Source organism: Nycticebus coucang, chromosome 9 (assembly GCF_027406575.1).
Source record: "Nycticebus coucang isolate mNycCou1 chromosome 9, mNycCou1.pri, whole genome shotgun sequence".
Classification (NCBI taxonomy): Eukaryota; Metazoa; Chordata; class Mammalia; order Primates; family Lorisidae; genus Nycticebus; species Nycticebus coucang.
In genome coordinates this window covers 109,338,823-109,362,889 of record NC_069788.1, presented here as the reverse complement: position 1 = coordinate 109,362,889, position 24,067 = coordinate 109,338,823, and the positions used below count along the sequence as shown (strand labels likewise).

Genomic DNA, 24,067 nt, shown 5'->3' with positions numbered 1-24,067 from the left:
TTAATGACATGGTAAGAGGAAGTGGTGGTTTAAAAAAACAAAAGTTCTTAACAAAATTAAAAGCTTTTTTTTTTTTTTGTAGAGACAGAGTCTCACTTTATGGCCGTTGGTAGAGTGCCATGGCCTCACACAGCTCACAGCAACCTCCAACTCCTGGGCTTAAGCAATTCTCCTGCCTCAGCCTCCCCAGCAGCTGGGACTACAGGCACTCGCCACAATGCCCGGCTATTTTTGTGTTGCAGTTTGGCCGGGGCCGGGCCTGAACCCACCACCCTCGGTATATGGGGCCGGCGCCTTACCGACTGAGCCACAGGCGCCGCCCAAAATTAAAAGCTTTTAATCCTGTACTGCCAAACACATTTCCCCTCCCCAAACAGAAATTGGTTCTTTGAAATATTGACAGTTGATGAAACCCAGAGTTTGGGAAACAACGCTAAAAGTTTAATAAGTCTTTTTTAAGGGGCGGCGCCTGTGGCTCAGTGAGTAGGGCGCCGGCCCCATATACCGAGGGTGGCGGGTTCAAACACAGCCCCGGCCGAACTGCAACAACAACAAAAAAAAAAAAAATAGCCGGGCATTGTGGCGGGCGCCTGTAGTCCCAGCTGCTCGGGAGGCTGAGGCAAGAGAATCGCGTAAGCCCAAGAGCTGGAGGTTGCTGTGAGCCGTGTGACGCCACGGCACTCTACCCGAGGGCAGTAAAGTGAGACTCTGTCTCTACAAAAAAAAAAAATAATAATAATAAGTCTTTTTTAGGGTTACTGGGGCCACTTTTGAAATGGAATGTAGTGGGGATAGTGAAATGTATGCTAATTTGCCAGCTGTGACCTGGCTCTGTGCTTACAGTATCTTCTCCATGGGCTCCCACAAGTGAGGCCAGATGAAGAACTGCAGTGTGAATTCTGTGGTGTCCCGAGTCTCACCACAGCGTGACACAGGGTGGAGAATGGAGCTGGCATTCCTCTCTAGGTCTCACATGATGGGGGCCTCCAGCTCACAGGTTAATACTTCTTTTGAGCTACCCTCACTGCTTTTCCATCGTCACTCTTGTGAGAGATGAGGTTTCTGAAAGCATCAGGGCCAGGGCATGCTTCTGTTGTTCTTAACTTGCTCTAAGTTCTTCCACTCCAGATTTGGTTGAGGTAGCAAGTCTAGAGTGTGATTATACAAAGTCACTAACTCACAGGTCCCAGAAGGGGTTGCTTCTTAGAGAATTTATAACATTGTGCGCATTTCTAGCTACACACATGCTGGATTGATTTTAACAAACAGAAAGGAGTTCAGAGAATGACAGAAATGTATAGGTTTTGACTTATGATGAATATTGAAAAGAATGTTTATGTTGGCTAAATGTCAAAAAGTACTAAGGAAATGGGGCATGTCTTTATACGTGTCTGAAAGGTCTATAGAGTCAAGAAGAGGAAGAGGGAAAAGCTGATTTAGGATGACCCAAAAGGATGTAATTGAGATTAAGAGGATACTACCCTCCAAGACAGGAAAATCTAGGATGAATTTTTTTTTTTTTTTTTTTTTTGAGATAGAGTGGGCTAGAGTGCCGTGGCATCGTCCTAGCTGACTGCAACCTCAAACTCATGGGTTCAAGTAATCCTCCTGCCTCAGCTTTCTGGGAAGCTGGGACTATAAGCATATGCCACAATACTGACCAATTTTTCTATTTTTTGCAGAGGGGGGTTCTTGCTCTTGCTCAGGCTGGTCTTGACCTCCTGACTTTAAGCAGTCATCTTCCCTCAGCCTCCCAAAGTGCTAGGTGTGAGCCACTGCTTCCAGCCCAGGATGAATTTTAAGAATGATTTTCAGGACTATAATGTGTTCTCTTTGGATCAGCCTCTTCGACAAACTGCTGGCAGCCCTATCCCATGAGTCACTTAAAGTGGGCAGTTTGATGACTCTGTATTGAGCTATGGGATATGGATGTTTTTATTACAAGGTATGTGTGAATACTTGGAGAAGTGTGACAGCTCCAGAGCATTTGCCTGACATTGTGGCTGTCCTGAGCATCAGGTTTATGCCTCTGAGATGTGGAGCTGCAGTTTTCTCTTCTTGATTCAGTCAACTTTAAAGCATTTCTCATTCTTCAGGGAAGCTAGAATAGATAAGAATTGGATCCCTGGAATGAAACCTTTCGTGAAATAAAAGGCTTTGCAGTATTTGACTACTGAAAACTTCCCATTGTCTCAATTTTAGGTATTAAGGATTTGTTGTTCAAGGTCTGCATAATAGCTGCTATTGGCAACATTGATTATCGCTGTGTATCCAGGATTGTCTCTAGTGTTTGCAGTAGACCTGTGAGGAACTCATGATCATTCTCATTTCACACATGAGGGAAAGGAGGTTTAGTGAAGATGTGACTAGCCCAAGGCTGCACAGCTAGAAAGTGACAAGTCTACAATTCCGTCCAATTCAAAAAGAGGATCGTCCCTCTTTTCCCTCTCCCTCTCCGTCTCCCTTTCCTCTCCTGTCCACCTCCCTCTACCTTTAACATAATAGCTTTTCCTCTTTACCTCCCTCCAGCAAACTCACTTTTCCCCTTCAATTTAGTCCCTCCTCCTTCAAAGCTACTCCACTGTTGGTGTCAGGAAAATATCCTGTGGCGTGCAGTAAAAACACAACTACTTTCCAAGTGCAAAGATTTGTATTGAATTCAGCTTAACACAGCTTGGCACAACTATTATGATTTCAGCATCACTTTCTAATCCTCACTTGGCCCTTAACCCTACCCTCAGTCTGATCCTCAATTTGCCTGCGTATAGGAGTAGGGGTTGGCCAAAGCTGCTTTCTGGTGCCCCCATCTTATTGCCCATATTTATAACATCCAGGGATATATCTTATTTACTTTTTGCCCAGAAGATAAATCAAGGAGATAGCCCTTTGGTTTGGTCTTGCCTAGTCTTATCCGGAGTGTCAGGATAAATGGCATGTAACAAGTCTCTCATTCTCAGGCACTTTGTTTTAGCCCAGATTGTTTCTTTTCTGTAGCTGCCCTGTCCTTTCAAGCTAGCGTCCATCTAGCTGCTAGGAAGTCGTGGATAGTCTGGTTCAGGGTAATTCTGATGTCAGACCGGGTTGGAATCCTTGCCCCATTACTTACAAATAGGATGATTTTTAGCTGAGTTAATCTCTAAGCCTCAGTTTCCTCTTCTGTACACTTGCTATGTAGCAGTTACCCACTTCATCAGGTCCGAGAGTCTTCAGAGTAATCCTCCTAAAGCTTTGGCCTAAGCTAACCCATAATAGATGTTGGCTATTACGACTATGATTAGCTATTCATTATTTAATATGTTCTTCCTCATCGCCTAGATCAGCTTACTCACAGTTCATCGAGTCCTGTGCTTACGTATTTTCATTTCTCCCCGTGGCCTTGTCTTCTTTCTGTCTTTGTCTTTGTTCCCTTCACGCCAGCTCTAATTGATGATAAATGTTCCATGTCATCATTTACATCTGTTTGGCTTAGATACTCTCCCCCTGAATTCAAAATACTGTAATTAACATGCCCACAAAATCACAGAACTATAGAACTGGGAGGAATCACTTGTTCCATAAAGAAAATCTCAGGATCATGGAGCTACTCAGTGGGAGAGCCAGGAGTAGAGGCAAGATCACTTCGTGTCTGCTCTAGCGCTTTTTCTACACTTGATCTTAGCCAAAAGGCCGAGAAGCGATTCTAGGGCTTTTTCTATACATTTTTTTTAAACCCCAATTTTATATATACACAATAGAATCCACAATAGTAATTGGGGGAAAGCGGACAGGGAGGCACTTTCATCTAAATGCACATTCTCCCATCATGTCTAGTCATGACAGGCGTCTTGGACAGCCAGGTTGGGTGTACCCTTGTTTTCTGGTCCTCAGGGTGTTAGGAATTGCCAGCCGTTAGTGTCTTGTTCTTCCGGGGAGCAGGTAGATCCATGAGCAGCCTCCATACTGGTGCCCTCCTCCACACCTACCTGCCTTTTTTCTGTTAACCTAAATTTATCCATCTAGTTTCTTTCTTATTTTGCTTTAATTTTTCATTAAAATTAGAAGCATCCAGAAAAGTAGAAAAAATAGTATCGCGAACAATATATACTCATCACCTACATCCAGCCAACATTTTGCCTTATTTGCTTAAATTATATATATTTTATAAGTACAAAATATTTTAAAATGTAATTTTTTTGCTGAGTTATTCTAAGCAAATTTTAGACATCATAACGTGTTCCTGAAATACTTTTAGCATATGTCTCAAAAAAGGACATTTTCTTAGAAAACCGCAATTGCACACTACAACTCCTAATACGTATCTATTACCAATCCGTATTTCTTTTCTCCAGTTGTCCCCAAAATTTCTTTTAGAGCTATTATCAAACTAGGATTCAAATAAAAAATCACACCATTATGTTTTTTTATCTTAGGTCTCTTTTAATTAGGAAGAGTACCCTATCTTTCCCCACCCCACCTTTTTAATGGGATTGACTTTTTGGAAGAGATGAGGCTGGTTCTCTGCTTTCCCTCATTCTGGATTTGTCTGATTTTTTTTCTTCTTAACGGTGTCTTACTAACTGCTCTCTCACCTGGTTTTCAGTAAGCTGGAAATCAGATTGAAATCCAGTAAGCTAGAAATCAAATTTGAAGGCTTCCTGAGATTGCAGCTGAGTGTTTTGGCAGGGCTTTTTCCTGGCTGGTGCTATGTGCTTCCAGGGGCAGCACCTCATCCCACTGTGACTGCTGTTGAGTTTGATCACCGAGTTAGGCTAGTGATAGATCTAACATCTAACAGTGACCATCTCCATTGTCAAGGAACATTTTCTCCCTTGCCACTAGGATGTAATGTATGGGTCAGTTCTTCAGCACCGTGAGAACGCCCAGTTTCCCACCATCAGTCTTTCACCTAATGGCTTCAACATCCATTGAAGCTCAGTTTTCTTTCTTATACATAAAATAGAATGTGCATTTTGATCTGCCCAATTCAGCTTGAGAGAACTTTGTTTACTCACAGGAGTTCATTTATAAGCCTAAATAGTCCATTACCTTCTATGACCTTAAATCTACTGTGTGAAAACTCAGGTCTGTATGGAAGGAGTTGTCAGACTGGCAGAGATGGAACTGTGTCGGGGGGACAGCTGTGAGGGGTAAGTGCCAGCCCTGCGATACACGCATACACTCTGCTGCCAACGTGTCAGGCCTGCCTCTCACCAGGCAGATAAAGAGCAGCTTTCTTGGGTTTTCTTTCAGATTGCTGGAGAAAGGAAGGGTAGTTTTTTTTTTTTTTTCTTTCAGTCTGAAATCTAAGTCTGAATGTGGGAGCTGCATCGCCTTCAGAAGCTGGAATAGAGATAGGTGTGAAGTTTGCAACAGATCTTCCTTAACTAAATGTGTTTCTGTTGGAATTAGGCGTGTGTTTTGACTGGCTTTTTGAAACAGGTTGCAGTTTGGTTTCAAAACTCTTGGCCTGATTCATATTTTGGGGGTGGGGATGGGGTGGGGTTTCTCCAGCACTCCGGAGAGTGTGTGACAAGTTTCTAAACTCAGAAGACTCCTTTTTTGGCACTGCAGCATCTTTTCTATTTTGGCATCTTAAGAATCTGGGGGAAACCATATAAAGATCAGAAATAAGTCTAGCCCCAAAGGCTCCCTCTGACATGGTAATTCCAGTTAGTTGAATCCTGGCCCATTCGGATGAGACCATATAAAGAGACTGTTTCCTGAAATTCCCGCTCTCTGCCTCTCACAGACTCCTTTTTGTAGAGAGCTGGTATTTCAGGACTGCAACGGCCGGTCACGTGCTTCCAACTCTTTACTCGCAGTCATTCCTGCCCCCTGTTTATTTTTGGAGAGAACGCATTTTTGCTTCACTTCAAGAGCTATGCAGGGTCCTGCCCCCTCCGTCCATCAGGCGGCAGACCCGGCCGGCCACGCTCATTTCCCACACTCAGAGACGTGACTCCAACTTGCAAGAGAGAACATGAGGGATGCACTGCCTAAGGGCTACCGTCACCCATTCCTATTTCTGTCCCTCTTGGTGTTGCATATTTTAAGTTTCTTTCTTTTTTTAAAACAAGTTTGGGGAATGTTACCTGGCAGTAAGTCAGCCAAAATTGGAAATCGTTTTTCCAGTTGATATCTTGGGGCTGTGCCTCTGAATTTCAGAAGCAGGGTAATTTAAAGAATAAACCAGGACTTTTGAATTCTAGGATCAGGTCTTCTCTCCTTTCTAGCTTTCAAGGTGGTCTGAGCTCTAATCTCTCTCTCCCATCCAGTTTTTTCCCCTCCTCCCTGACATAGGGATAGCAATTAGACTTCTTCCAAAGTGCTAACACAGATTGGTGATGTCTTCCCAAATTGCTTGGTCAAGGAGTTTTCTGGAGATGGTGGGTTCCATGAAAAAATATAATAATTGTCTTAGCCTACCTAAAGATTAGGGTCCTGGTTTCAAGGATGGAACAAGGGTAAATTATTTTTCCTTTAAATGAGTGGGCTATTATATAGAGAACTTGGGCACACAAGATTTGAGAAAAAGAAATAATCATGTGTTTGTGTCTGCTCTGGCATTTTTTTAGACTTGATGGGTAGGAAAGGGAAGGAGTCCTGCCCCAAATGGATAGATCTGTGACTGAAGGGTTTTAACTTCTCAACAGTCCAGATGGGGACTGGAACTCCAACAGGTGGGCTGGCAAGAGGCAGTCAAGGCTCCTCAAGTTCCCCAGAATCTGACCTGTTACTGCTGAAGAGAGAAAGCCCAGCAGTTCTGGTATCTAGTCTTAAGAGGTCAACAACTATGGCTTGGCCTGAGTGTGTTTTGATTGTCCCAGAGAGAGAGCCCCGGGCTTTTTTTGAAATGGAGCTAACTAGGTGTAGTCATGGAGCTCTCAGGGAGAGCAGCCAGAAATTTGGGGGCTGAGTTGTCCATGCAAAAGGAACCTGCCCGACCTTTCAAACTAGATTGCTAAAAGCCAGTCACCCACATACATTTCAAACAGATTATTTGTACTTAATTTTGAACTGCTGCATTAGAATCAAGTCGCATCTCTTTCTACTTAAGGGCTGTACTATACAGTAATCAGTGCTGAGGTGCTCAAGCTCCCAGAGGTTTTCCCAGGGCACCTTACCAATATGAGGATCAAGTAACAGCATCGCTACAGGAGTGTTAGGAGCTACCTCTGGTATCACAAACATTGTTGGACCTGGTTGCTTCTGGGTGCTTTTTCCTTTATATTTCCAATCCAGGGAAAGTTCCACTCTTCCCTTAGAGCGCCTGTACAGTTCTATTCGGTGTGCTGTTATATATGGTAGCCTTTATGTGTACTTATCAGAGCAGCCTTAATGATGCTCCGGGAGAAAGTAGCTCAATAAAATCCACTAAGATGACAAGGAAACTGCAAAATTCAGTAGAATCGCCCCATAGCTGAGAGATTCCTGCACAGCTTCCACTTTGGACCTTGGAAGCAGGGTCCCCAGAATGACACTCTGTAGCTCCATTACAGATACCTACCTCCTTTCTTTTTTTTTCTGAGGCAGAGTCTCAAGCTGTCACCCTGGATAGAGTGCTATGGCATCACAGCTCACAGCAACCTCCAACTCTCAGGCTTAAGTGATTCTAGTGCCTTAGCCTCTCAAGTAGCTGGGACTACAGGTGCCCGCCACAACACCCGGCTATTGTTTTTTTTTTTTTGGATGAAGTTGTCATTGTTGCTTAGCAGACCTGGGCCGGGTTCAAACCTACCACCCTAGATGTATGTGGCCGGCACCCTTGCTGACTGATTTACAGGCGCCACCACCTACCTCTTTTCTCTACTGTGGCCTCCTGGGTTTCAGATTAAGCCTGATGTCCAATCACATAGATCTCATATAGACCTGATACACCCCAAATTGTGCCTCTCCTCGGCCTCATTGGAGACAGGGATGACATCTACTTTTTCTCTTACCTAGTACCTATAGGACAGTGCCCAGCTCCCCACCTAGGGAACAAAGTTGAATTCTGGGGAATAGCCTGTATAACTTAGGAACGTGGTTAATGTAGTCTGTCTCATGCAGACAGGGTATTTGTGCGTGGCCATAACAAGACTCATAGAAGGGAGTATTTACAAAAGCCTTTCTAATCTTTGGACTCAGAGAACTAAATGACGAATGCAGGGATTCCCCATCTAGAGAACGACGCCTTCCTCTAAATGCCCTAGCCCTGTTGTCCTGAGAGTGAAGTCTGCCTGTCCCCCCTCATCTCCCATCTGCTCAGCGCTCTGTGCGAGTTTGCTAGGACTCCCCATGGGAGGCGAATGACCTCTGTAGCCCTGGCCTCATTTTGCTCCATGGATTTCTTTGCAACTGTTCCTCTCCCAGGTGATCTCAGTGTTTTGGGGTAAAATGAAAGTAGCTTACATAATTTTTATAATATTGCGTCAACTCCTGAAGGTTCAGTCATTAGTGAAAAAAATCTTTGTTTTTATAATTAGCTGGTCAACTGCAGTGGAGGAGTGACTCTTTTTCCTTTAAATAATACAAAATAATGGGTAAGGGTAAAAAAATGAGAGGCAATGTGGCTTTGCATGACCTCTAGGCAGAAAGGATTTTCACCCTATGGCCGTAGCCTCCTGGGGTTTGTGATTAAAGAAGATAAAGCAGATCATTTTGGTTATGGAATCTTAGGGGGCTCTACTAACCATATGATGTCCATCAGTAGTCAATGTGACAGCTGAGGTCAAGCTCAAAGAAGTCATTTTTATTTATTTATTTTTTAATCCGGATTAATGTGAGGGTGTAAATAATTAGGTTACAGCATTTGCTTTTGAAAGAAGGCATTTTTATTTCCCAAATGGTTGTGAATTTTATCGTATGTTCTAACCTTCTGTATGTTAACATTAGTAATGATGATGATGAAATGGTAAAATTACAGTGCTTATTATGTGCCAGACTAATGTAATCCCTCAATAGTTTTAGGAATTACTCAAAGGAGGGCGTTTAGAAAACAGTTGATGTCACTGTATTCTCCTTTTTGTTCAGCTCGTCTTTCATAATCCCTTCCCACCTCAGTCTCTGTGCCTTCCATCCCCATCATAACCCACACCCCATAGTAGAAAATGGAGTTGGTATCAGAAGATACAGATTCTCCTTCTTGTATGGACTCTTGGCATCGTACAGCATCAGAAAAGGTACCAATTAAACTTGGGCACTCCTGGTGTTGTGCCATCAGGATTTTTCTTGTGTCCTGTCCTTCCTAATACCTGGAGCAAAGGGAAGAAAACAGAGGATCCCAGCTCTGCGTCTAGTTCAGGGACCACACACCCAGAAGCCGACAGGGCCAGTCGAGCAGCCCCAGTGAATGGAAAGATTATGCTCCTACCAAGAAATATGCTCTCCTGGTTTTTTTGGTTTTTGTTTTTCTTTTTTTGAGACAGAGCCTTAAGCTGTCACCCTGGGTAGAGTGTTGTGACATCACAGCTCACAGCAATCTCCAACTCCTGGGCTCAAGCGATTGTCCTGCCTCCGCCTCCTGGCTATTTTTTGGTTGCAGCCATTGTTGTTTGGCAGGCCTGCTGCATTCAAACCTGCCAGCTCAGATGTGTGTGGCTGGCTCCTTAGCCGCTTGAGCCATGGGTGCTGAGCCTCTCCTGTTTGTTTGTTTTCAAAAAAAACTGACGTAGATTTGATTTTCCTACTTCAGGTAGACATAGGAACAAAGGGAAAATTCTGTGTCAAAAGAGAAACTACAGCTCAAGTGCAGATGACAGCCAGCACTTGACTTCAGCGGGAAAGAGACAAGAAAAGGAAGCTGGGGACTGTGGCTACCTGCAGTACATGTGTTCTGCCTACAGGGGGCAGCTCCTATTCAGCCCCAGCGCACTTAGATCTTCCAGGCATGGAAACAAACTGTGTGTGTATAATCTTTCAATTTCTTTTTTGTTTGTTTTTAAGACAGGAGCTTCTCTGTTGCTCGGGCTAGATTAGAGTACAGTGGCATCTTCATGGCTCATTACAAACTTAAACTCCTGGGCTTAAGTGATCTTCTTGCCTCAGCTTCCTGAGTAACTGCACTACTCCTGGTTAATTTTTCTATTTTTTGGTAGACATGGCATCTCACTGTGTTGTTTGGCTGATCTCAAACTCCTGGCCTCCAGTGATTCTCCTGCCTCAGCTTCCCAAAGTGTTGGGAGTATAGACATGAGCCTGACCAAATCTTCCAATTTTTAAATGGTAGCTTAAATTTAAAAGCAAAACAAAAAAGCTACTGTGTGACCAAATAAAACAAGATGGCCCTATCCTCAGTAAGGAAATAAGGGGTATTATTTGCAAAAGCAGGCCAATTTGGTTTAAAACAACCCTGAGGGGGTCCAGTATGGTTCAGTTCTCTTTAATGTTTTACGTCTCCCCAACACAGTGCCTTATATGTGGTCAGAGCTCAACGAGACAAAGTTCCTGGTTTCTGCTTATGCACAACTTTGGCTTGTGTGGATTTGGGTTATTCTGTTTCTAGACAGTCCTTTTAGTTCCTGTGCTCAGTGCTGTCTGAACAACTTAGCCTCTGTGCTTCAATTCCAGTTTCCTGGGACAGGGAATCTGGTTGATTCTGATTAGGTCCAACCAGTATACTTCTGGTTCACTCAGCTGTGCCTGAGGGAAGAGGGGTCACGGGATGTAAGGTTCTCCTTCTGGCCCAGGCGTGGGTGAGTGCAGGGTGGCAGGTACACCAAAAAGGACTCGGATTGGTAGGAATCCTTTAGTACACTTTCTTTGAATTTACCTCCTGTAGAGACAAACAATATCTGGTTTTCCTTTCTGTATTTTTGTTATTTCTGAGATGTACAGAACCCTCATATGGCTCTGTTACCTGCCTCTTGCACAGAAAACTGAAGTTTGTTTTCTCTTAAAAGCTACATATATGTCCTAGGAGGTGCAGGCATCCCAGTTTTTCTAGCAGGCCCTTCTGGCTCATTCTGCAGAAAAGCTCCATATGTAAATGGAGCACATCTGGCAGACTGGGGCTCTGCTAGAGTAGAAGGACTAAAACTGTATCTTGGGGTAGAATAAAAATATCACACATACGAAGACGTTTAGGCTTGTTGGAGGAGTGTTTTCTGAAAGAGTTACAAGTTAGGTTTTAAGTGATAGAATAAAAAGGAGGTTTGCGGTGACATGCATTTTAGTTTGGAGGCCAGCAAGCTGCATCCTTTCTGCCAAGTTTGGCTGGCTGCCTGTGTTTATAGAGTTTTTTTGAAACATCGCTCCACTCCTTTGTTTACTTATGGCTTTTTATTACTTTGCAGTATTAGAGTTGAGTATTTACAGCAGAGACTGATAGTCTGCAGAATCAACAGTGTTTACCACCTAGCCCTTTATAGAAAAAGCTCCTAACCCCTGTCTTAGTCTATTCATCAAAGTACTTCCTTAGACTGAGGGCAACAGTTATAATTATATGAAGTTCGTGGGAAAAGAAAATTGATATTTCAAAAAACAGAGTCTCACTTTGTCGCCCTCCGTAGAGTGCTATGGCATCACAGCTCACAGCAACTTCCAGCTCTTGGACTTAGGCGATTCTTTTGCCTCAATGTCCTGAGTAGCTGGGACTACAGGTGCCCAGCACACCACCTGGTAGTTTAACTAGGGCCAGGTTCTACCCACCACCCTTGGTATATGGCCGGTGCCCTACTCAATGAGCCCCAGGCACCTCCCTCAGCTAATTCTTTATTGGGGTATGGAAATACTGATTTTTGTATGCTAATTTTGTATCCTATAATTTCACTGAATTTGTTAATTAGTTCTAAAAGTTTTTTTGCTGGAGTCTTTCAGTATATATATATATATATATATATATCATTTTATATATATAAAAATGTCATTTGACTTCCTCTTTTCCTTTTTTTTTACTTTCTCTTTTCCAATTTGGATGCTTTTATTACCTGTTCTTGCCTGATTGCTCTTGCTAGGATTTCCAGTACTATGTTGAATAAAAGTGGTGATAGTGGGCATCGTTGTCATGTTCTAGTTCTAAGAAGAAAAGCTTTCAGCTTTCAGTTATTATGTTGAGGAATGTTCCTTCTATGCTTATTTTATTGAGAGTTCTTATCATGAAGTTATGTTGAATTTTATCAAAAGCTTTTTCGGCATCTATTGAGATGATCATATGATTTTTGTCCTTCATTTCATTGATGAGATGTATTACATTTATTGATCTGCTTATGTTGAATCATCCTTGCTTCCCTGAGATAAAGCCCACGGTATGTTTTCTCAATGTTATCTTAAAGATCATGGTATGTTATCTTTTTGATCTTTTAGATTCAGTTTGTGAGTATTTTGTTGGGGATTTTTGCGTCTGTGTTCATCAGGGATATTGGTCTGTAGTTTTTGTTGTTGTTGTTGTTGTGTCCTTTAGTTTTGATGGCAGGGTAATGCTGGCCTCCTAGAATGGTTAGGAAGAATTCCCTCCTGTTCAGTTTTTTGAAACAGTTTGAGAAGAATTGCTATTAGTTCATCTTTATAAGTTTGGTAGAATTCAGCAGTAAACCCATGGAGTCTTAGGTTTTTCTGTTTGGGGAGATTTTTTCTTACTGATTCAATCTTACTATTTGTTATTGGTCTATTCAGCTTTTCTATTTCTTCCTGGTTCAACCTTGGTAGTTCATATGTGTCCGAAATTTATTTTCTCTGTGTTTTCCAATTTATTAATGCATAGTTGTTCATAGTAGGCTCTAATGATCTTTGTATTTCTCTAATATCAGGATGATATTAGGATGTTTCCTTTTTGGTTCTGATTTGATTTGAGTCATCTCTCTTCTTTTCTTGGTTAGTCTAGATAGCAGTTTACTGATTTTTATCTTTAAAAAAACTCATCTTTTGGTTTCATTGATCCTTTTTATTGTTTTGTTTTTTAGTCTCTGTTTCATTCAGTTTGTCACAATCTTTATTATTTCTTTCCTTCTAATAATTTGGGGTTTGGTTTGTTCTTGCTTTCCTAGTTTCTTGAGTTGTATCATTAGGGTGTCTGTTTGAAATCTTTCTATTCTTTCGATGTAGGGATTTGTTTCTACACTTCCTTTTTAGCTCTGCTTTTGTTGTATCCCATAGGTTTTTGTTACGTTATGTTTTGTTTTCATTTGTTTCAAGAATGTTTTTATTTTCTTCTTAATTTCTATATGACCCTTAATTTCTATATTGGTTTTTCAGGAGCATGTTGTTTAATTTTCATGTATTTGTACAGTTTCCATAATTCCTCCTGTTATTAATTTCTAGTTTTATTACATTGCTTTCTGAGAAGATATTTGATAGGATTTCTTTTTTTTTTTTTGAGACAGAGTCTCATGCTGTCACCCTGGGTAGAGAGCCGTGGCATTACAGCTCATAGCAACCTCTAACTCTTGGGCTTGAGTGATTCTCTTGCCTCAGCCTCCCAAGTAGCGGCACTACAGGTGCCCGCCACAATGCCCAGCTATTTTTTTGTTGTTGTTCCAGTTGTCATTGTGGTTTTAGCTGGCCCAGACCAGCTTCAAACCTGCCAGCCTTGGTGTATGTGGCCAGCGCCCTACCCACTGAGCTATGGGTGCTGCCCAGGGTTTCAGTTTTTAAAAATCTCCTAACACTTGGTTTGTTATCTAACATGATCTGTCCTGGAGATTTTCCATGTGCTGATGAGAAGAATGTGTGCATTCTTCAGCTGTTGGATGAATTTTTTTTTTTTTTATCAGAGTCTTACTCTGTTGCCTAGGCTACAGTGCTGTGTCATCAGCCTAGCTCACAGCTCAAACTCCTGGGATCAAGCCTCTTGCCTCAGCCTCCCAAGTAGCTGTGACTAGCGACATCTACCACAACACCCAGCTCATTTTTCCATTTTTAGTAGAGATAGGTCTGGCTCTTGCTCAGGCTGGTCTGGAACTCTTTTTTTTTTTTTTGTGGAGACAGAGTCTCACTGTACCGCCCTGGGGTAGAGTGCTGTGGCGTCACACGGCTCACAGCAACCTCTAACTCTTGGGCTTACGCGATTCTCTTGCCTCAGCCTCCCGAGCAGTTGGGACTACAGCTGCCTGCCACAATACCTGGCTATTTTTTTGTTGCAGTTTGGCCGGGGCTGGGTTTGAACCCGCCACCCTCGTCATATGGGGCCAGCAACCTACTCACTGAGCCATAGGCGCCACCCTGGTCTGGAACTCTTGAACTCAAGTGATCCTCTCACCTTGGCCTCCCAGAGTGCAAGGATTATAGGCATGAGCACCACACTCAGCCAAAATGAAATGTTTTATAAATGTCTGTTAGGTCCATTTTGTGTAAAGTATAGTTTAAATCCGGTGTTTCTAATGCTGAGGGTGGGCTATTGAAATCCCTAACTATTATTGTGTTGGACTATTTTTAAATCTAATAATATTTGCTTTCTATTAACTGGGTGCTTTTGTAATATCCTCTTCCTGAATTGATCGTTTTATCATTTATAAAATTATATATTTGTCATTATATAATGACCAAAGTCTGTTTTGTCTGATTTAAATATAGCTGTTCCTGCTCACCTTTGGTTTCTGTTTGCATGGAATACTTTTTCTGTTGCTTCACTTTTCATTCTCTATGTGTCTTTACAAGTGAAGCTAGTTACTTGTAGGCAATTTGTGCTTGGGTTATTTTTTTTATATGTTCAGCCAGTCTATATCATTTAAGTGGCGGATTTAATCCATTTATTACGAATAGCTAAGGATTTATTTCTGTCATTTTGTCCTTGTTTCGTACATCCTTTATTCCTTTCTTCTTTTATTTTTTTATCAATGCAGTTTGATGGTTTTGTGCAGTGGTAATGTTTGACTCTTTTCTCTTTCTTATTTGTGTATCTGCTCTACTAGTGAATTTTATACCTTACTGTGTTTTTGTGATGGTACATATTATCTTTTCACTTCCAATCACAGATGTAGGATTCTCTAAAGATAAGTTTTTTGTTTTTTGTTTTTTTTTTAATCACAGGTCACTGCAACTTCAAACTCCTGTGTTCCTCCTGCCTCAGCCTCCCAAGTAGCCGGAGCTATAGGTGCATGCCACCCTGCCTGGCTGATTTTTCTATTTTTTGTAGAGATGGGGTCTCACTCTTGCTCAGGCTGGTCACTAACTTCTGACCTCAAGTGATCCTCCTGCTTTAGCCTTCCAGAGTGTTAGGATTACAGGTGTGAGTCAGTGTACCCAGCACTTCCTTAAACATTTCTTGTAGGGCTGGTCTAGTGGTAATAAATTTCCTCAGGTTTTGCTTATCTGGGAAAGACTTTATTTCCACCTTTTTTTTTTCTCAGATGAATATAAGGGTACTTACAATTAGGCTACGTTGTTTGCATTTGTTAGGTGAAGTCTGAATTGTGATTGGATCCTTCACCCAGGAGGTGTGCCATGTACCTGCTACATTGTACCCTTACCAAGCCTCCTCACTCCCTCTGCTCTTCTTGAACTTCATTGCAATTTTCTCTTATGTGGGCCTGTAGTTTTTTATTTACTGGTTTCAAATTGGTATTGAGTACATGGGATACTTGCTTTTCTCTTCTTGAGATACTTTATTAAGGAGAAGGTTCTTCATCTCCATTCAGGTAAATACAAAAGATGTAAAATTCTCCATCTTTTTTATAGCTGAATAGTATTCCATGGAATACATGTACCACAGTTTACTAATCCATTCACTCAATGGATGTTGTGTGATTGGGGTGGGCACTTGGGTTGTTTCCACATCATTGTAATTATGAATTGGGCTGCTATAAATATTTGAGTACAGATGTCCTTATGATAAAATGATCTTTTTCTTCTGGGTAGATACCTACCCCGTTTCCCTGAAAATAAGACAGTGTCTTATTTTAAGGTGTGCTCCCAAAGATGTGCTAGGTCTTATTTTCAGGGGACAGCTTATCTTTCCTGTAAGTAGGTCTTATTTTAAGAGGATGTCTTATTTTTGGGGAAACAGGGTAGTAATAGAATTGGAGGATCAAATGGAAGGTCTACTTTTAGCTTTTTGAGGTCTGCTTCATTTTTGAAGGAATAGTTTTGCTGAGTGTAGTACCTGTGACTGGCAGGGCTTTTTCCTTTCAGCAATTTGAATATTTCCCATTCTTTCCTGTCTTGTGAGGTTTCTGCTGAGAAATCTGCTTTTAGTCTAATGGAGATTTCCTTTTATGTGATTTGACACTTTTTTCTTGCTATTTTTAGAATTCTGTCTTTGACCTTTTTTTTTTTTTTTTTTTTGAGACAGGGTCTCACTCTGTTGCCCAGGCTAATAGATTGCACTGGCATCATCATAGTTCACTGCAGCCTCCAATTCCTGGACTCAAGCAATCCTTCCTCAGCCTTCCAAGTAGCTGGAACTATAGGCATGTACCACCATGCCCAGTTAGTTTTTCATTTTTTTGTACAGATGAATTCTCTCTATTGCCTGTGCTAGTCTCCAACTCCTGACCTCATGCAGTCCTTCACCTCATCTCCCAAAGGATTACAGGCATGACCCATTATGCCCTGTCTTTGACTTTTCTCTCTTTTTTATTTTTTATTTTTTGAGACAGAGTCTTGCTCTGTCTCCTGAGTAAAGTGCAGTGGCGTCATTGTCGCTCACTACAACCTCAAACTCTTAGGTTAAAGTGATTCTCCTGCCTCAGCTTCCCAAGTAGCAGGACTATAGGGGCTTGCCACAGTGCCCTAAATTTTTCTATTTTTAGCAGAAATGGGTCTTGCTCTTAACTCATGTTGGTCTTAAATTCGTGAGCTCAAGTGATCCTCCTGCCTTGGGCTCTCAGAGTGCTGGCATTATAGGCATGAGCCACTGTACCTGGTCTATCTTTGACTTTTAACTATTTGTCTATTATTATAATATGCCTTAGAGGAGACCTTTTATTATCTATTTGATGATCTTTGAGCTTCCTGTATCTGTATGTTTGTATTTCTTACAAGATTGGGAAATTTCTGACCGGGTGCAGTGGCTCACACCTGTCATCCTGGTACTCTAGGAGGCATAGGCAGGTGGATTGCTTGAACACAGGCGTTTGAGACCAACCTGAGCAAAAGTGAAACCTCATCTCGACTGAAAATAGAAAAATTAGCTAGGCGTGATGACACACCTGTAGTCCAAGCTACTTGGAAGGTTGAGGCAAAAGGATAACTTGAGCCCAAGGGTTTGAGGTTTCTGTGAACTGTGAGGCCACAGGACTCTACCCTGGGGCACCAGAGTGAGACTCTGTCTCAAAAAATAAACATTACAAAAAAAAAAAAGATTGGTAAATTTCTATTATTTTGTGAATTTTTTTTTTTTTTTTTTTTGGTGCCTTTGTCCATCTGTTCTCCTTTCTGAACTGCCAAAACTGAGTATTTGTTTGCTTTATGGTATCTCATATATGGTGTAGGCTTGCTTAACTCTTCCTTTCCTTTCCTTTCCCTTTCCTTTTCCTTTCAACTGGATTATTTCAAAAGACCTGTCCTCACGTGCAAAAAATTTTTCTTCTGTTTAATCTATTGTTAAAGTACTTGATTGTGTTTTTGTTTTATTCATTGAATTCTTCAGTTCTAGGATTTCTGTTTAAGTCCTTTTTTATGTTAACTATCTCTGTTGAACTTCTCATTCTCGTCATGAATTTTTTTTGATATTTTTGTATTACTTATCTGTATTCTCTTGTATCTCACTGAGTTTCTTTAGTGTAAGTTTTTGAATTCTTTTTTAGGCATTTATTGATTTGCATTTTGTTGGGATCTATTGCTAGAGGATTATTGTGTTTCGGTATAGATGTCACGTTTCCTTGTTTTTCATGTTTCTTGTTTCCTTATGTGGCTGTCTGTGCATCTGTTATAAACAGTTGCTTCTTCCAGTTTTATGGATTGGTTTTCATAGGAAAAACCTTTTTCCTGTAGCTCTATCTGCAGTATTGGTAGGATAGGATGCTTTGGTGCAATTGTGAGTTGGTATAGTAGTGTGTTGTTCATGTGATTTCTTTCGCTATAATCAGCATCAGTGATATTTTGTGAGTTCCTTAATGGGTTGGACTGTGGTTGTTAGTGAAGGCTATGGTGAGGGTTTTTTGCAAATGGGAATACATGTGGGCTGGTCCTTGGGCACAGGTGGTGGTGGCAATAGGTAGGGTGTGTTGGCTCTTGGGCTCCACAGGTGACACATGGGTGCTGGTAGTGGCAGATACGGGTGGGCCAGTCCTTCAGCCTCCAGGTGGCTTGCTTAGTCGTTAGTGGTAGGCTGGCTGGACCAGTCCCCCGGTCCCCAGGTGGCACATGTGGGTGGGTGCCAGACATGGTGCTGGCTGCAGGCTAGGCATGCCAGTCCACAGGTCCCTGGGAGGTACACATGGTCACCAGTCAGTGGCAGGGTGGGCTAATCCCTAGACCCCTCAACAGTGTGCATGAGAAGCCAGCAGGTAAGAGCTATCCTCAGGTTCCAAAAGATGTACACTGGTGGTGGCAGGTAGGGCAGAACAGTTTTAGGCCCCAGGATGATGCATATGGATGCCAACAGTGATGGCATTGGGTGGCATGGGCCTATCCTCAGGCCCCCAGATGTTATGCTTGGGAGCTGGCAGTGGTAGGCAGGTCAGGTTGATCCCCAGGCTCCTGGACAGTGCATTGGTGCACCAGAGGTGATGGCAGTTAGTTGAGTAGCCTGTCCTTAGGCACTTGATGGCATTAGCGTTCATGGGGACAGTGGTAGTAGGCAGGAGGGGTGAGACCCAAAACCTTTTAGGCATCCCCCTTGGGCACTGGCAACAGTGTTGGTGATGGGTGGGGTGGGCCTCTTGAATGTACTTTTTTTGTTTTTAGACAGTCTCAAGCTGTTACCCTGGGTAGAGTGCCATGGTGTCACAGCTCACAGCAACCTCAAACTCTTGGGCTTTAGCGATTCTCTTGCCTCAGCCTTCCATGTAGCTGAGACTATAGGCACCTGCACAATGCCCGGCTATTTTTTTTTTGTTGCAGTTCTCATTGTTGTTTTAGCTGGCCTGGGCTGGGTTCGAACCCACCAGCCCCAGTGTATGTGGCTGGCAGGCTACCCACTGAGCTACGGGTACCACCCTCTGGAATATATTTTTAACTCACCCATTCATTTAGTTTACGTCTTCTAAGTAAGTCTTAGTCATATATCTTTATTTTATTATCTTTCTATTTATAAAAGTAGTATCAGTTGACTGCTTTAAAAAATTGGAAAATGCACAGCAGCAGAGATTAGGAAAATCAAAGTTGCCCATAGAGTCCCCTGCTAGTCATGTACATATAGCCAGTTAACACTAGATAATGCATATTAATAATCATTTCAGAAAATCAGAAGCATATATGTACTGTTCTGCAACATAGTTTTGAAAATTAGTATATATTGAACTTTCTCATATTATTGTTTTTCTGTAATACAGTTTTTCATTATTTTCATGTATATTCTGGTATTTACTTAATTCTTTATGTTGGCCACTTCGGTTGTTTCCAGCTATTCACTATTCAAAAATAACTTTATTTTCCTTTCTGATTATTTCTATGGGATAAATTCTTGGGACTAGAATTTCTGGGTCAAAAAGTATGATCATTTTTAAGGCTTTCAATAGACAGCACCAAATTACCCTCCAGAAACATTGTCAGTTTATACGCCCACCAGGAGGGTATGAAAACACCCAGATTTTCATAGTAAATTAGAAAGATTACTGTATTTCTTTCTTTTTTATTTTTTTTGCAGTTTTTTTGACCTGAGCTGCCACCTTTGGCATATGGGGCCGGCACCCTACTCTTTTGAGCCACAGGTGCCGCCTGGATACTGTATTTCTATTCAAAACATAGGCTGAATATTACTTAAGGTGACTTCAATCTCAGCCAGTGTGTTGTTTAAATGCAAATGTTGAGTGACTATGTTCTTTTGGCTTCTCTTTTCTTATAGACTCCCCCTCCCAAGCCACCTCGTCGCAGGGGAGGTTGGGCAGATGAGACCATGAAGTCTTCAAAGTGAGTACCAGCAGCTCGCAGTAGTGGTGGTGAGGGTGGGCAGGATGTAAAGGTGACTTTTCTCTTGCATTATTTTTTATAACAGCTTTATTGAAATATAATTTCATGGAGGTGTAAGGTCTGTCTTTAGATTCATTGTTTTGCATGTGGACGTCCAGTTGTTCCCAAACCATTTGTTAAAAAAAAAGACTATCTTTGGGGCAGCACCTGTGACTCAAAGGAATAGGGTACCGGCCCCATATACCGGAGGTGGTGGGTTCAAACCCAGCCCCAACCAAAACTGCAAAAAAAAAAAAAAGACTATCTTTGCTTCATTGTATTTTCTTTCTTTTTTTTTATTAAATCATAGCTATGTACATTAATGCGATCATGGGGCGCCATACACTGGTTTTATAGACCGTTTGACACATTTTCATCACACTGGTTAACATAGCCTTCCTGGCATTTTCTTAGTTATTGTGTTAAGACATTTACATTCTGCATTTACTAAGTTTCGCATATACCCTTGTAAGATGCACCACAGGTGTAATCCCACCAATCACCCTCCCTCTGCCCACCTACCCCCACCTCCCCTCTCTTTCCCCCTTTCCCCTATTCTTGGGTTATAACTGGATTATAGCTTTCATGTGAAAGCCATAAATTAGTTTCATAGTAGGGCTGAGTACATTGGATACTTTTTCTTCTATTCTTGAGATACTTTACTAAGAAGAATATGTTCCAGCTCCAGCCATGTAAACATGAAAGAGGTAAAGTCTCCATCTTTCTTTAAGGCTGCAGAATATTCCATGGTGTACATATACCACAATTTATTAATCCATTCGTGGATCGATGGGCACTTGGGCTTTTTCCATGAGTTAGAAATTATGAATTGGGCTGCAATATATATCTTTGTTATAATGTGATTTTTGGTCTTCTGGGTATATGCTAGTAGAGGAATTATAGGATTGAATGGCAGATCTATTTTTAGATCTCTAAGTGTTCTCCAAACATCTTTCCAAAAGGAATGTATTAATTTGCATTCCCACCAGCAGTGTAGAAGTGTTCCCTTTTCTCCACATCCACGCCAACATCTCTGGTCTTGGGATTTTGTGATATAGGCTAATCTTACTGGAGTTAGATGATATCTCAAAGTAGTTTTGATTTGCATTTCTCTGATGATTAAAGATGATGAGCATTTTTTCATAAGTCTGTAGGCCGTGTGCCTGTTGTCTTCAGAGATATTTCTCTTCAAGTCCCTTGCCTAGCCTGTGATGGGATCACTTGTTCTTTTCTTGCTTATACGTGTGAGTTCTCTGTGGATTCTGGTTATTAAACCTTTGTCGGAGATATAACCTGCAAATATCTTCTCCCATTCTGAGGGCTGTTTGCTTGCTTTACTTACTTACAGTTATTCTGGGTTGAAGTCTCAGCTGTGGAGAAATACCAGCAATTAAGTCACCCCGCTCCCCATAGGCAACAATTGGAAAAGGAAAATCAAACCTTCCTACAACCACACACCCAGGGCACCACCTGAATAGTCCTTGGGCAATTGGCTCAGTTCAAAAGGTCCAAATCAATTGTCTCAGTCAGCTCCTGTCTCAGGTGGGAGAGTTTAAAAGGTCTCTGGCAACTGGATCACAGGGGTCTGGTGACTACTCTGATATGGCTTGCTCCAGTGCTGCGTGGAGTCAGGAGGAGCCACCCAGCAAATAGATCAGTCTGGGAAGGTTGATGCCTCCTTCCCCACCTTGCACCTCTGTCACACCCAGTCACTGATAGCCCCTCAGTTGGCTGACCCAGTTGCCTGTAGTGAACAGATACTCCAGAGGTTTGCACCTGCCTGAATCACAGGAAATCTATTTCTGCTCAGCCAGGCCACTGCACTCTGCCTCTATCTAGTGGGGGGAGGTGAGGCCTGACAACCTTGGGCGCTTGATGGAGGATAGGGGGTGTTCACTCAGTTCCAGCCCCACCCCTGATTGATGTTACTGACAGAACAGAACAGAACAACTTTGCAGGAATTTGTTTCTGTCCCTGCTAAATTCCCCTGCAGAAGAGAAGCTGTTTTGAGTTCCCAGAGCCTGTGCCTCAGGCCCTGTATTCGCTCCTGCAGGTTTATATTCGGTTACCTGGCAGTTCTAGCCTCCTGTCTTCCTTTGTCTATAGGCTGACGATCCCCTGAGGTCCGGGTGTGTCTTAGGCTCAGTAAAGCGGTCCTCTGGGTCAGCCCCGCCCTGGGAACTTCCCGGATCTGCGAGTGCCTTTCTAGTCCCTGCGCTCCACCCAGGTTGGTACTACCTCAGGCAAACCCTTTACTCCCTGGGGCCTGCACTTCTGTCCCAGATTTGTTCCGTGGTGGTTGCCACCTGAGTAGATGTCTGGCCTCCTCTGGTTGCCCAGGGAGACAGGGGGTGTGGCTTCAGAATATCCGGGAGTGAGCCCTATTGTTGCTAAAAGACAGCTGCTGCTCTGTGCCTCAGGACACTGCTGCTCCCGTGTGGTTCCCTTTGAGCCGACCATCCTCTCCTCACTCCCGTGCCCCAGAGTCAGCAACGACCAGCTGCAGTTTAGGCCCTGTCCACACCCCTCGAGAAATCACCCAAGAATCTGGACTCCCGGGAGACAGGCCTCCAGACCTCAGAGTGAGAGTGGAGGGGAGTGCTGGGAGCTCAGAATTGCAGGTAGAGAATATAAACAGTTTTATACAGTTTTATGCCTGGCAGGAGAATGCCATGGTACCCTAGTAGGGGATGTAGGTCCAGTTTTTAGAGGGTCTCTCCTGTGGAGTGTAGTGGGAGGATCTTTGAACTCTGCTCGTTTGTTTGTGGGGCACTCCGAGCCATTCTCATGGGGGAGGGGACTCCTGTCTGCTTGGTGATGGATTTTGTACCTTTTGTTTGTATCCTTGGGGTGGCAGCTCGCGTCAGCAGGGTTGATGTGCATTCTTCAACCTTCTCTCTTGGTTCAGCCCAGATCCACCAGGTTACTTGCTAAATTTCTGTCCTTTAACTCTCCTTCTGGACCGGAGCCTCTGTGGAAAGCTGGCTTCAGTCCGCTTCATTGTATTTTCTTTGTTACTTTGTCAAGATTAGTTGACAATATTTATGTGCATCAATTTTATTACTATTGTTCTTTGTTCCTATTTTTGTCTTTCACTCTTTTTCTGTCTTTAATAATTTTAATTGAGTTATGTGATTCTATTTTGTCTTTTTACTTAGCGTATTAATTATATGTTTTTCCAAAAACAAAAAATAATGATTATTTTAATTGTACAGTCACAATCTGAGTCTACTTTCAAATAACAAGATACCACTTGACAGCCTGTGCAAATACCTTACAATGATAAAACAGTTCCAATCCCCTTCTCCTGTCTGTGTATCACATACCATGTAATTTACCCATTTCAAGTGTACAATTTAATCTTTTTTTTATATCGTCACAGAGTTGTGAAACCATTATCACAATCAATTTGGGGACATATGTATTACCCCTCCCAACCCTGAACCTGTTATCAGTCAATTCCCATGTCCCCCCACCCTCCTCAGGATTAGGCAACAAGCAGTCAACTTTGTGTCTCTGTGATTTGCCTGGACATTTCACCTAAAAGGAATAATACAGTAAAACCTCCATAGTTGACCATCTCCCTACCCTCACCACCTCCTGATTTTCGTAGACCAGATAAGTTCCACATGTTTGTGTCAGTACAGTAGGCCTAGTGCCTTTATGCTGACCACGTCCGTATGTTGACCAGTGGTGAGCTTACAGAGGTTCTGCTGTATTATGTGATCCTTTATGATTGCTTCACCTGGCATAATGTTTTCAAAGTTTACCCATATTGTAGCATTCTTTGTTCTTAAAGTATTTTTCTAAACATAATGGAATTGCTTGCTGGTAACAGCTGATGTAAGTCCTCCTCAGACATAGATTATTCTTTCATAAATGGGAATAGTACGGATGTGCCATCACCCTGCCTGGTAGGTGTCTTGTGTTCGCTATCAGACGACATAAACGTTGGCATCATGACCATCCAGTATGCCAGCCTAGTTCCTGGGAAGGAACCATCCAGTATTGAACCATCATGACCATCCAGTATTGCCTGTCTAGTTCCTGGGAAGGATAATGTCACAGTGCATGTGGCAAGACTTTTTCAACTATGTAGGGCTCACAGCATGGGTCTGGGGAT

The 24,067-nt window shown here is 42.4% G+C and overlaps 1 protein-coding gene across 2 annotated transcripts in view; it reads left to right on the top strand.

Moving 5' to 3' along the window:
* The window catches only part of IFT43 (intraflagellar transport 43), a 111,717-nt gene that overhangs the window by 20,446 nt on the left and 67,204 nt on the right, over positions 1 to 24,067 (top strand). For both annotated transcript variants that reach the window (XM_053602642.1, XM_053602643.1), the window contains one exon: positions 19,841 to 19,905. In XM_053602642.1, coding sequence (XP_053458617.1) covers positions 19,841 to 19,905 — 65 coding nt within the window. The remainder of the gene's footprint in view (positions 1 to 19,840; positions 19,906 to 24,067) is intronic.